The sequence below is a fragment of the Rhineura floridana genome, chromosome 7, assembly GCF_030035675.1.
Source record: "Rhineura floridana isolate rRhiFlo1 chromosome 7, rRhiFlo1.hap2, whole genome shotgun sequence".
Classification (NCBI taxonomy): domain Eukaryota; kingdom Metazoa; phylum Chordata; class Lepidosauria; order Squamata; family Rhineuridae; genus Rhineura; species Rhineura floridana.
This window is the reverse complement of record NC_084486.1, coordinates 39015692-39028535: the sequence shown is the minus strand read 5'-3', so window position 1 is coordinate 39028535 and position 12844 is coordinate 39015692. Positions and strand designations below refer to the sequence as shown.

Here is a 12844-nt window from a genome sequence, read left to right as displayed (position 1 = left end):
GGTCAAATTCTCTATTTCCACTTATGACATCACCAAAAAGGATTTGGCCCAAGATCTGTGGATCTAATGTTAGGGCTATCATTGTTAGTTGCTTCCCTTTCTTCAAAAAGAGAGCACTACAGTTTTCTTAATTATGTTTTGCTTAATTGTGTAAAGTCAGCATGATGATTTTTTTTTAAAAAAAGTAGGTATGATTGAATACTTGCCATCTATTTATTTCCCTCCCCTTAGTTATAGTTTCTGCATGTAACATCAAATATTTATTTTATGTAAAATAAACTTTATTTGTGAAATGCATGCACTGCTTTTACACAAATTATTGCACAGTAACAAGCACCAACAATAAAATCTATTTGGATAAAATGAATGACAAAAATCTGTTATACACCCATAATATGAACTGTAAACCTCAAATGTATCTAGAGGAAATAGAATCAAATAGAATTATTACAGTATGGATAGTGGAAGAAAGAAAAAATAATACAAAAATAAATAAAATTCAAAAATAGTCCAGTTTGATATGAGGGAAAGTCCTGACATTGTCAACTAGGTAATACCTCAATAAATACAGACCTGTATCAAGGGAATTAAAATTTGCATGAGTAAAGGGTCGGAAGCATGTTAATGATTAGACTCTAGTAGTATGATAATATTCATGAAAAAATTGGTAGGTACATCTCACACTTTAAGAACCCTAGTTTAATTGTAACATTGACCTGTGGATTCAGTGGGGATAGCTTCTGCCTTGTTAGGAGCTGGCTTATCAGAACCGTGGAAAATCTTATTATTCTAAACTTTTGTGAGCTATTGTAGCTTGTCATAAATCCTGTCTTGTATTTTGTTTGTTTCCAGTGATCACAGGACAACACCGGAATGGGGTTGTTTCAGCTCGAACACGAATTGATGTTCTTGTTGAGAGCTTCCGCAAGAAACAACCCTTCACACACTTTCTGTCATTTGCACTCAACCAACTTGCAATCCAGGAAAAGTTTCTACAGTTCAAGGAGGAAGTGTTGGAGAGATGCTCAAATGTAAGTTACGATAATACTCAGAAATAACTGGAGTTAAAAAGAAGAGACTGTTCCAGAATGCTACATGAGCATATCTTGATCAAGACACATGTCATTAGTAGCAACACTATTGCCTGAGATGATAGACTCAACATTAGCAATATGGTGGGGTAATAAGTATTTATTTATTTATTTATAAAGATATTTGCATACCGCTATTTCATTAAAAACATCAAAAGTATTATGAGAAGCTAGTAAAGGTCACAGAAATATCTTTAATAAGTAAAATAATTAATACATATTTTTAATTAGCAACAGACTGGAGTATTTTGGTAGAAAAACATCTGTAAGATTCCAAAGCATTTACCCTTCCAAGTACTTACAAAACAGAATTATAACACTATTTGCTTTTGTGTGCATTTTGTTCCCTATTCCCATGTAATACATTCTTTTATCTTCCTTCGGGCCCCTGTTACTAAAAAATTCTTTCTTTGGCTTATTCAGGAATGAGTCAGTAGTATCTGCTGTCACTAAGACTGTAATCATATAGAAACACTTCTTTTTTCTCTTCCTCCCATGAGATCTTGTGCTATGACAATAGTAGCAGGAAATAAGCGATAAAATGTAAGGTACATGCAGACAGCAACCCCACTATGGAACACCCTTTTTGATGTTGTTGTTGTTGAGTAAACAAAACACCCTCCCCACAGAGGTGCATCTGAGACCTTCTTATATAGTTTCTGTCATATGCTGAAGATGCACCTCTTTACCCTGGCCCTTGACACCTGAGACATGTGTTTTCAGGACCTGCTTTATTCCATTGATTGCAATTTGTTTTAAATGTTTTTAACATGGAATTTTAAATTGTTGTAAACCACCCTGGGACCTGCTGGTGAAGGGGGGATAATAAATACATTTAATCACCACCACCACCTTTCTCAAGCACTGAGCTCAGGAAAAATACGTCCTTTCTGATATGGACAGTACATATTGGTTGGTTTTGGGGACAGTCACAAAGTTACTCCCCCTCCCTCGCAGGAGCAGTTTTTCAGATTAAAAAAAATTACAAGAATAAGTCACCGGAAATTTGATCTGATAAACTTGCAAAATATTATTGACATCTTGGGTGGGGGGAAGGAGATAAATACTGCATTTGGAGGCAAGTATATGTATCATTTGGGGAACCAAGGCAGGACAGGGATGAGCTTATCCAGTAGGAAAAAACCCTCAAGAAATGATCATAGTTACATTTGTATGTACTATAACTGGCTGTTTTCTATTCCTTTTTTCACATTAGGATATGATGTGTTAGACCACAGGAATCCATCAGTCTGACATAGGGTTGCCAGGTATCTGGTTTTTGCCCTGAGACTCTGGTTTGTCGGGGTCCTCTCCGGGTGACTCACCTTAATCTCCGGACTCTTAGCTTTCATTAAAAAAAAGTTACATATCTAGGTGGTCTGGTTCAAAAGATATAAACCAAAATGTCACCCCCCCCCCGCAACTTCTGTTAGTACTGGCTGCTTTAATCCCTACCCTTTCAGGGTTTTAGCCAATAAGTGAAGTCAGGGTTGTGACTGACAATAGCAATAGCTAAGCCTCGTTTCAGGTTCTGAGAACAGATTCCTTTTCCTGCTTGTCTCTCGCCAGGAATTTAGTAAATATATAGCTTTCAGCAGCATAAAGAGTACTTTCTTTGTACAGGATTGGGACTTGTTTCTGAGTAAACGTGCATAGGATTGCACTACAACAGAAGATCACAACAGAATCTTAGTAGGCATAAAAGTGTACATGCAGGGTTTTTTTTAAATTGCTTGCAAAAGATAGTATATTATATTTTCTACCTTTCAAATAATTTTTGAGCAGCAGTTTTAAAAAGTGTACATACTGCAGTGTTATACTTTTCTAATTAAGGAGTTAAACAAGTTTAAATTTTACTGGACAGTTGAAGAGCGCAGCTTATTTGTCTTATTATACAGCCATGAGAGTGACTGTATACTATAGTCAGCATGGATTTTTCACGTTCCTCAATGTTAAATTGAAAATACCCCCCATGCCATTCTGATGCTTCCCATAATCTCATTTCAAAACAAAACCTTACAAAATTTATAGTCCTGAACTCAGAAACAACCCTCTAAATTTTCATGGTGATACACAAAACAGTCAGAGAGAATTGAGAGTTCAAAGTGTAAAGAGAGAGAGAAAAAAAAGAGACCCCTTTTGGACTGCTTTCTGTCAGAGTTCTCATAATTTGTTGACATTCATTAAAAATCAGCCATGTTCACAGAGTACCTGTAATCCTAATACTGACCTTGCCCCATACACTGGCCTTCATCTTCTGCAATTTAAAAGTTAAAAAAATGCCTGGCTGAATTTTAATTAATTTAATAAATTTTACATGGAACTCAATGATAATGTTGGGCATGCTCACTAAGAACCAACTATCAGTGTTCTAAAAGCCAGACTCACAGCTGCTTGGCTTGCCTAATCATGGAGCCACATGCAGGCCAGACGTTTATTTCACTTGAGACAGACATGGCTTCCCCCAAAGATTCCTGGGAAGTGTAGTTTGTGAAGGCTGCTGAGAGAAGTCTCCTATTCCCCTGACAGAGCTCCAGTGGCCAGAGTGGTTTAACAGTCAGCTGCTCTGATTGAAGGTCTGTGAGGGGAAGAGGGCACCTTCTAGCAACTCTCAGCACCCTTCACTAACTATACTTCCCAGGATTGTTTGAGAGAAGCCATGACTGTCTAAAGTGAAATTAAGGCCTGGTGTGGATGTGACCAGGGACGACAGCTTTGGCTTAAATTTGGGTGGAAGGCTACATGTGCCTGCTGTAGAATAAAAAGGTGGGGAAAACCCTGAAAAAGAATGATACTGTTCATGATGTTTTCCTTTTGGAAAGGAAAGGGGCTTCGCCTCTGCCCATGACCAGCTATCCAATCTGCTCCCCCTCCCCTCCTCCTTCTTCCCTCCCCCTCCCATTCTTGCCCTCCTCCTCACCTCCCTCCCCCTCCACCAGGTTAGTTTCACCTATCCAAAGCATGATTGCACAGGAGTAAATCCCACTGAACTCGAAAGCATGCAAGTGATCAAACCTGCCCTCCCCTCCTCCTCCCTCCTGTCCCCTCCCTCTTGCTCCTTCCCTCCCTCTTCCTTCACCCCTCCCTTCTGCTCCCCCATTCCCTTTCAATTCATTCATTTCCCCTCCCCCTCCCCCATGGTCAGTTTTACCTATCCTAAGCATGAATAGATCCCATTGAACTCACTCATGCAAATGATGCCCTCCCCTCCTTCTCTTTTCCATCACTCCCTTTTGCCCCTTCCCTCCCCCTTACTTCACCCCTCCCCCTCTCCTTCCAATCCCATCCTTCCCCCTCCCCCTCTTTCTGCTCCTCTCTCCCCCTCCTCCTTCCCTTTACTCTCTCCTCCCTCTCTTCCTCCCCCATGGTCAGTTTTACCTATCCTAGCCATGATTGCACTGGAGTAAATCCCACTGAACTCAATAAGCATGCAAATGATCAGACCTGCCCCTCTCCTCTCCATTCCTCCTCCCTTCTTCCTCCCTTCTTCCTCCCCTCCCCTCTTCCTTTTTCCTCCTCCCCTGCCCACTCCAGGCCTCACTCCCCATGGTCAGTTTTACCTATCCTTGCCATGATTGCATGGGCATAAATCCCACTGAACTCAATAATGCAAATGATCAATCCATTCTCAGCAAACTTGCACAGGATCCCATTTCTTACCTCCCAGATTAAAAAGCAGAGAAATTTACTAACAGGCAAAAAACTTTGCAGTTTAAGAACGTACTTATAGCCAACAGATATTTCTATCAAACTAAAAATCGGGGAAATTGGGCAGCTATAGTGAATGCTCAGAGGCATGTGTTACCACATTCTTCCAAGCTACACAGGAAGTGGATTGGACTGTGAAAGACCAAACCAAATTGTGTTTGCATTTTTACAAATTTGTAGGGCAGTACAGTATATCAGAGAGGAGGTCAGGTCTCCTGCTCCCCTGGTGCATTCACTGTAGCTGCCCAATTTCCCTACAGATATTGGACTGCCCTACAAATTTGTCAGAATGCAAACACAATTTGGGTTGGTCGTTCACAGTCCAATCCACTTGCTGTGTAGCTTGCAAGAATTCGGTAACGTGCCTCTGAGCATATGGTGAGTGGTGGCAACACCTGCCATCTCCAAAGATAGAGAATTATATTTGTGTACGTTTGTCGATGTTCTTCTTACTTTGCTTCTTTCCTGTGTTACTAATGTTTCTACAGAGAATGTTTCAAATTTGAGGTTATGTTCTATTTCTATTTTGGGTGCGTTAACAGTTGAAACTGAAACTGCAGTTTGATGTAAAATCAGACAGATTACAATATGTTGCTACTTCAGCAATGACTCTTAGCTGTGGGGAAAAAAGAGGGTGCATGTTTTCAGCCTGCTATGTTTCAACCACTTCATTTAAGGCAAGGTGGGCATGGTCAATTAAAAACATAGAGCACACCTAGAATTTTGCTAGAATATATTTCACCTCCCACTGTTTTATCTTGTGCAAATTGACACACACTCCTGAGGTCCACTGGAGACTATTCTGCAGAAGTCAGTGCCATTATTCCACAATTATGCTTGGAGCTTTTTTAGTGCAAATTTTGCTCTACTTCACATATTCACAGAAATAGAAACAAAAGAAAATGATTTCCTATAGAAAACTTCACTAAAATTGCAAAGTAAATCAGACATATTTAAAGTGACCATCTGAACTACATCAACTGTCTTAATAAGGTTGCTTCCTCCCTGCTAAAACAAGATCAGCACAGCATGTGTCTTCTTTCTATTCTTTGGGCTGATTGCAGGTGTTGCCACCACTTACCATATGCTCAGAGGCACATGTTACCAAATTCTTCCAAGCTACACAGCAAGTGGATTGGACTGTGAAAGACCAGCCCAAATTGTGTTTGCATTCTGACAAATTTGTAGAACAGTTCAATATCTCACAGAGGAGGTCAGGTCTCCTGCTCCCCTGGTGCCTTCACTATAGCTGCCCAATTTCCCTGCTTTTTAAAGTTTGATAGAAATAACTGTTGGCTATAGGTACGTACTTAAACCGCAAGGTTTTTTGCCTATTGGTGAATTTCCCTGCTTTTTAATCCGGGAGGTAAGAAATGGGATCCTGTGCAAGTTTGCTGAGAATGGATTGATTGTTTGCATGCTTATAGAGTTCAGTGGGATTTACTACCCTACAATCATGCTTAGGATAGGTGAAACTGAACACAGGGGATGAGGGGAGGAAACACAGAGGGGAGGACTGGGATAGGAGCAGGCAGGACAGGGAGGGGAGAAGGACAGGTTTGATCATTTGCATGTTTATTGAATTCAGTGCGATTTACTCCTGTGCAATCATGCTTAGGATAGGTAAAACTGACTAGTGGGGAGGGCTGGAGTGGGCAGGGGAGGAGGAAGAAGGAAGAGGGGAGGGGAGGAGGAAGGGAGAGGAGAGGGGGAGGGGAAAAAGCAGGTCTGACCATTTGCATGCTTATTGAGTTCAATGGGATTTATGCCTATGCAATCATGGTTAGGATAGGAAAAACTGACCATGGGGGAGGAGGAAGAGGGAGAAGGACCGTATTGTAGGGGTCAAAGGAAGGGGGAGGGGAGGGCAGGTTTGATCATTTGCAGGCTTATAGAGTTCAGTGGTATTTACATCCATGCAATCATGCTTAAGATAGGTAAAACTGACCATGGGGAGGGGGAGGAGGGGGAAGAGGAAGGGGGAGGAGGGGATTGGAAGGGGAGGGGGAGGGAGGGGCAAAGGAAGGGGGGAGGGAAGAGGAAGTGAATAGGAGGGAGGAGAAGGGAGGGTGGGTTTGATTGTTTGCATACTTTTTGAGTTCAATGGGATTTATTTCTGTGCAGTCATGTTTGAAAATGGAAACGGACTGCCTTCAAGTCAATCCTGACTTATGTTGACCCTTTGAATAGGGCTTTCATGGTACATGGTATTCAGAGGTGGTTTTACCATTGTCTTCCTCTGAGGCTGAGAGGCAGAGACTGGCTCTAGGTCGCCCAGTGAGCTTCATGGCTGTGTGGGGATTCGAACCCTGGTCTCCCAGGTCATAGTCCAACACTGACCTGGGGGAGGGGCAGGAAGGGAAGGGGGAGGGGGAGGAGATTGGGTGGGTAGGTACTGGGCAGAAGGGAAGCCCCTTTCCTTTGTTTATTTATTATTTGATTTATATCCCACCCTTCCTCCCAGCAATAGCCCAGGACGGCAAACAGAAACGATAAAAACACTTTAAAACATCATAAAAAGACCTTAAAATTCATTAAAACAAAACAACATTAAAAACATTTTTAAAAAAGCTTTAAAAACATCTTTTTTTAAAAAAAGGGTTAAAAACATTATTAAAGAAAACATATTAAAAGCAATTCTAACACAGACGCAGACTGGGATAGGTCTCAACTTAAAAGGCTTGTTAAAAGAGGAAAAGTCTTCAAAAGGTGCCAAAAAGATAGTAGAGAGCAAAAGAAAAACACTGTGAACAGTATCATGCTTTTCAGCGTTTCCCTCACCTTTTTATTCTGTAGCAGGCACATGTAGCCTCTCACCCAAATTTAAACCAATGCCGTCCCTGGCCACATCCACACCAGACCTTTATTTCACTTTGGACAGTCATAGCTTCTCTCAAACAATCCTGGGAAGTGTAGTTAGTGAAGGGTGCTGAGAGTTGCTGGGAGACGCCTTGTTCCCCTCACAGACCTTCAATCACAGTGGCTGACTGTTAAACCTGTCCTGACCATTGAAGGTCTGTCAGGGGAATAGCAGTCTCCTCTCAGCACCCTTCACAAACTATACTTCCCAGGATTCTTTGGGGGAAGCCATGACTGTCTCAAGTGAAATCAAAGTCTGGTGTGGGTGTGGCCCCCTGATTAGCCAAGCCCAGCAGCTGTGAGGCTTTTAGAACACTGACAGTTGGTTCTTACTGAGCATGCCCAGCGTTATCATAGGCTTCCAGTCAAAATTTCTTAAATTAATTAAAAATCAGCCAGGCATTTTTTAAACTTTTAAACTGCAGAAGATGAAGGTCAGAGTATGGGGCAAGGTCAGTATTAGGATTACAGGTACTCTGTGAACATGGCTGATTTTTAATGAATTTCAACATGAGAACTCTCAGAGAAAAAAGTCCAAAAGGGCTCTGAGGTTTCTCCCTCTCTTTTTAGACTTTGAACTCTTGATTGTCTCTGACTGTTTTGTGTATCGCCATGAAAATTGAGTGTTGTTAAGCAAACATTTCTGAGTTCAGTACTATACGTTTTGTAAGGTTTTGTTTTGAAATGAGCTTATGAGAAGCATCATAATGGCATGGGGGGTATTTTCAATTTAACATTGCGGAATGTGAAAAATCCACGCTGGCTATAGTATACAGCTGCTCTCGTGGCTGTATAATATCTGTTGGCTATATGTATGTTCTTAAACTGCAATGTTTTTTGCCTGTTAGTGAATTATACCTATAGCTGTATGTCCTTGTATTATATGAACCCTTCTTCTATTCTTCCTGCCCCTCATAATGACAGTAAATTAATAAAAGTAAGATGAGTATAACATTACTGCCTTGCTTAATAAACAGTGGGAGATGCAACATAGAGGTTGATGAAAGAAAATGGATGTATGTTTTGTAGCACCTTTGAATAAAATACTCAGTTAGAGAGTTGTCAGAGTGACTGTGTAGAGGAATTGAAAGAAGTGGAAACATGTAATGCCACTTTGTACACTGCAGAACATTGTATCCATTTCTGATCCCTGCATTGTTAAAGGATTCTGATATACTTGAGAGAATATTTGAAAAGCTAACTAGAATGATGCTATGGCAGGAGACCAAAGAGAAATCTAAGACCAACTTTTACATTGTCTGGAGAAAGGAAGATTAAAGGGGGTTGATGACTCTCCATAAATACATTAATAGAAAACAAAAAATTTTGGGGGGGAGGCTTGTTCACATTATCTGAATATGGGTAATTCTTAGGTTAATGATCTTAGAAAATGGTAATATTCAGAAGAGAGGCTGGGAAGAAAATTAATTTTGTTAAAGTGACTGGAGTACAGCAAAAAAGGTGGTCCACTAAGAAAGGATTCTAGAAAGAATTAAGATACTCAATGGAAATTCAATATAGGGAGTCTGTAATATCTTTCCGAGATGTACTGGAGTGATAGCAGAGCACACGTTACCAAATTCTTCCAAGCTACACAGGAAGCGGATTGGACTGTGAAAGACCAACCCAAATTGTGTTTGCATTTTGACAGATTTGTAGGGCAGTACAATATCTCAGAGAGGAGGTCAGGTCTCCTGCTCCCCTGGTGCATTCATGTAGCTGCCCTATTTCCCTGCTTTTTAAAGTTGGAGAGAAATATCTGTTGGCTTTAGATACGTTCTTAAACTGCAAAGTTTTTTGCCTATTAGTGAATTCATAACCTGTTTTGAAAACCTTCCCAATATGATTTTTTTTGTAGGAGTAAAGCTGCAATGCTAACTCCACATACCTGGGAGTTAACCCTATTGAATTCAGTAGGACTTACCTTTCAGTACACTTGGTTGGGATTGTGCTGAAAATCAATGGGACTTTTGAGTGAACATAGAGAAGGATTGTGTTGTAAATCTTTCTCTCTCCTCCAGTCCTTTTTTTTTTAAAGCAGTTAGGCAGGGCTTACTTAGTTGTCACTGTTTTTATATGGCAGGAAACTAATACTTATTTAAAAAAAAAAAATGTTCCGCAATGGCCAACTGGTTTTGATAATAAACTATTATATGGGGTGTATGTATTTTTACATCTCCAGTGTGTATATGGAATATTTCCAACAACCCTGTAAGGTAGGGTTGGAAACCAAGGCAGCTCACAACAAGAAATAAAGCCTTTTAAAATCCAATAACCATAAAACGTAAAACATTGCAAAACAGCTTAAAGTGGCATGATTCTGAATTTTGGATTGGTTCCTTGTGATTGAATTGCGGTCCTGTGCATGTTTCCCTGTCTGAGTAAGCCCCATTGAATACATTGAGACTTGCTTCTGAGTAAACATGCATAGAATTGCACTATAAATATCTTTACAGGTTGTGTAAATAATAAACATCTTCAACATTCATGCTTATATTAATATTTCTACATACTGTGTCTTCATATGTATCTGATTTCACACTATGATTGTAAATTCTTTACAAATTATTATTTCCTCTACATTTTAAGTGTGCCCATCTTCCTTGGGGTGGCCATGGTCCCCCTCTGTTGTTTTCACCTGTGCAGATTAGGCAGAGAGATAGTGCGTAGCCCATGGTCACCCAGTACACTTTGTAGCTTATTTCCATTTTAAAATTTAATTAAAATGATTTATACATAGGCAAAATTTATGAAGTAATGCAGATCCGCGTAATACATTTAAAGCTCATCCAACTCGCATTTAAAGCACATGACTTCCCCTAAAGAATCCTAGGAAGTGTATCACAGTTATAGTTTCCACCACCCTTAACAAACTACAATTCCGAGGATTCTGTAGTGGTCATGTTTACAGATATGGTTCGGGGAGGCAGGAAGATGGCGTCAGCTCTCCGTCTGTGAACTCCGGAGCTTTTCCTTTCTGTTTATACTTCACTTATCCCTAGAGAAGTGATTCAGTTACTCTCTGAGAATTCTTATTTTGGATCTAAACTGCAACAACTTTCCTTATCTATGAAGGCTACGTGACTACCTCATCAACAATAAGAAGTACTCTCTCCATATCTGCCAGTGAGTCATATCTTCGCTTCATACTATAAACTTAAGGATCATAACTTAACACAATAATATTCAAGAATCCAGAGATTAAACTTATCAGCTCAGGAGTGGTCAATTTTTGAATACTCCCCTGCTCACCTTAGAGTCTTAGGGGTGGGTGCCTTGAAATTAATATTGGATACCAGTCACACTTCATTTAACATTTTAATTTAACATATCTTGTGGTGACTTGTAAAGATAGTGAAATCTAGACATAATTATACTGTCTTTAAAATGGTTCAAACAAGGAAAAAACGTTATGATCAAGATCCAAATTTGGACCTGAACTTGGAAGATCCTGGGAAAGGGGCTCACCAGCCTAAAATTACAAACTTCTTTATACCAACTAAAGCAAGCAAGACTAAGAGAAAAGTGTTAAGACCATCTGAGGAAATTTCTTCCCAAACTAAAATTGAAATAGCTCAATCTTGCCCCTGCTTGAGTAAGGAATAACCCAGCAATTCTACAAAGCCAGCAGCTTGGAACATTTATGGATTTCCCTCTTGGTCAGACATTTACATCTAGTCTGAACAACCCCTCACAGCAGGCTCCCGAAAATGAGGTGACACCATTTTCATCGCAGTCTAAGGACAGTGATTTACAATCTCTCTCTGCTGATTCATTCACTGTGCATGTTACAGACATCGTCTGCCAGACTCTCCCCCCCGCTCAACCTCAGCCATCTTCTGTCTGCTCTTTAGAAGTTTTGGAATCCACGGAACTGACACACATCGGCCAAAAACTACTATTAACAGGCCAAAAATGCTTACAGCTACAATTAGCTATTGTGGCCAAAGAGTCTGAAAACATCAAAATCTTTTTGGAAGAAACAAATAGTTTACTAAAATCATTTATGAAAGAAGTAACCGATCGTCGTCAATGTTTAAATTACACCTCACCCTCTCTTAAGCTAGCAACAGTTCCGAAGAGCGGTAAAACAAAGAAATCACGTATTGTACCGAAAGGGAAAAAATCTAAAAATATTAAAAATTACAAATTCCCACGGAGCAAGAAGATGAATTTCCAGAAACTTTTTAATTTACTTAAAGCTCAACAACACATAGATCTGCAAACAAAGAAGTTATCAGACTCATCTTCAAAAAGATTATCCTCTAAAATCCACTGTGAAGCTTTGCCAGAATGCAAGAAAAGTTTGAAATTGCCAGAGCTATTAACACATTCCAACCTGAGGATTGAAAGTGAAAAAGGCCTCACAAACAGTACGATCTCAAGGCGAGAAATCTCTAACGGAAACTGGCTCCTGAGACTAAACCCAAATAAACTTGCACTCCTGAATCTTCCTTTTTTTACAATCAAAGAAAAAGCTATCATTAGAAACCAAAGAGTGTGTTATGCTCTTCAGTCACTTGTTGAAATGGACTTATGGCCGGATGATATCTCGCATGTGGAATTCCTTTACAACCCTTCAATTAAAACGTCTGTTTTACTTACCCTTAAATCGTCTGAGACAACAACACGGATAATTGCAAACAAATCCCTTCTTAGTAAGCACGGCATAACTGTTCAGAGACATTTCACTAATGAGGCTAAACCCATCTCCCTGCTCACAAAGAGAACTTCATCAACTAAATCTATCTCACCACAAATGAGTGGGAAGCCTTCCCTGAACAGGAAATTTTTTTTACTAAACTCTGGAATCTCGGATTTACCTCTGGATCAGCCTTCTTTTAACACCTCACCAAATATGAATCGTTTTCCACTAAAAACTGGTCAAATTATGCTGGAAAAAAAATTATCCTCTCTGTCTCTCTCTTCACAGGAAACCTCAAACTCTGAAAAACTTAATTCTATTAACTCTGATCTTATTATTTTGGATGAGGTAAGCTCCTCCCCGCTTCTAGCTCCTACTCGCACCTCCTCACTGTCATCCCAAACCCTGGTAAATACTAAGGTAAATCAAGAAATATCTTTTGACTTTACTTGTGAGGGACAGGAGGAACTAATAAATAGTTTTCATACATTCACAGACAGTGAACAAACTGAGGTCATAAATAAAATGCAGAACCTGCTAA

At 39.9% G+C, this 12844-nt stretch overlaps 1 protein-coding gene across 1 annotated transcript in view; it reads left to right on the top strand.

The window, feature by feature from the left end:
- The window catches only part of ASCC1 (activating signal cointegrator 1 complex subunit 1), a 130750-nt gene that overhangs the window by 9341 nt on the left and 108565 nt on the right, over positions 1-12844 (top strand). Inside the window, exon 5 of the mRNA XM_061635293.1 lies at positions 853-1031. Coding sequence (XP_061491277.1) covers positions 853-1031 — 179 coding nt within the window. The remainder of the gene's footprint in view (positions 1-852; positions 1032-12844) is intronic.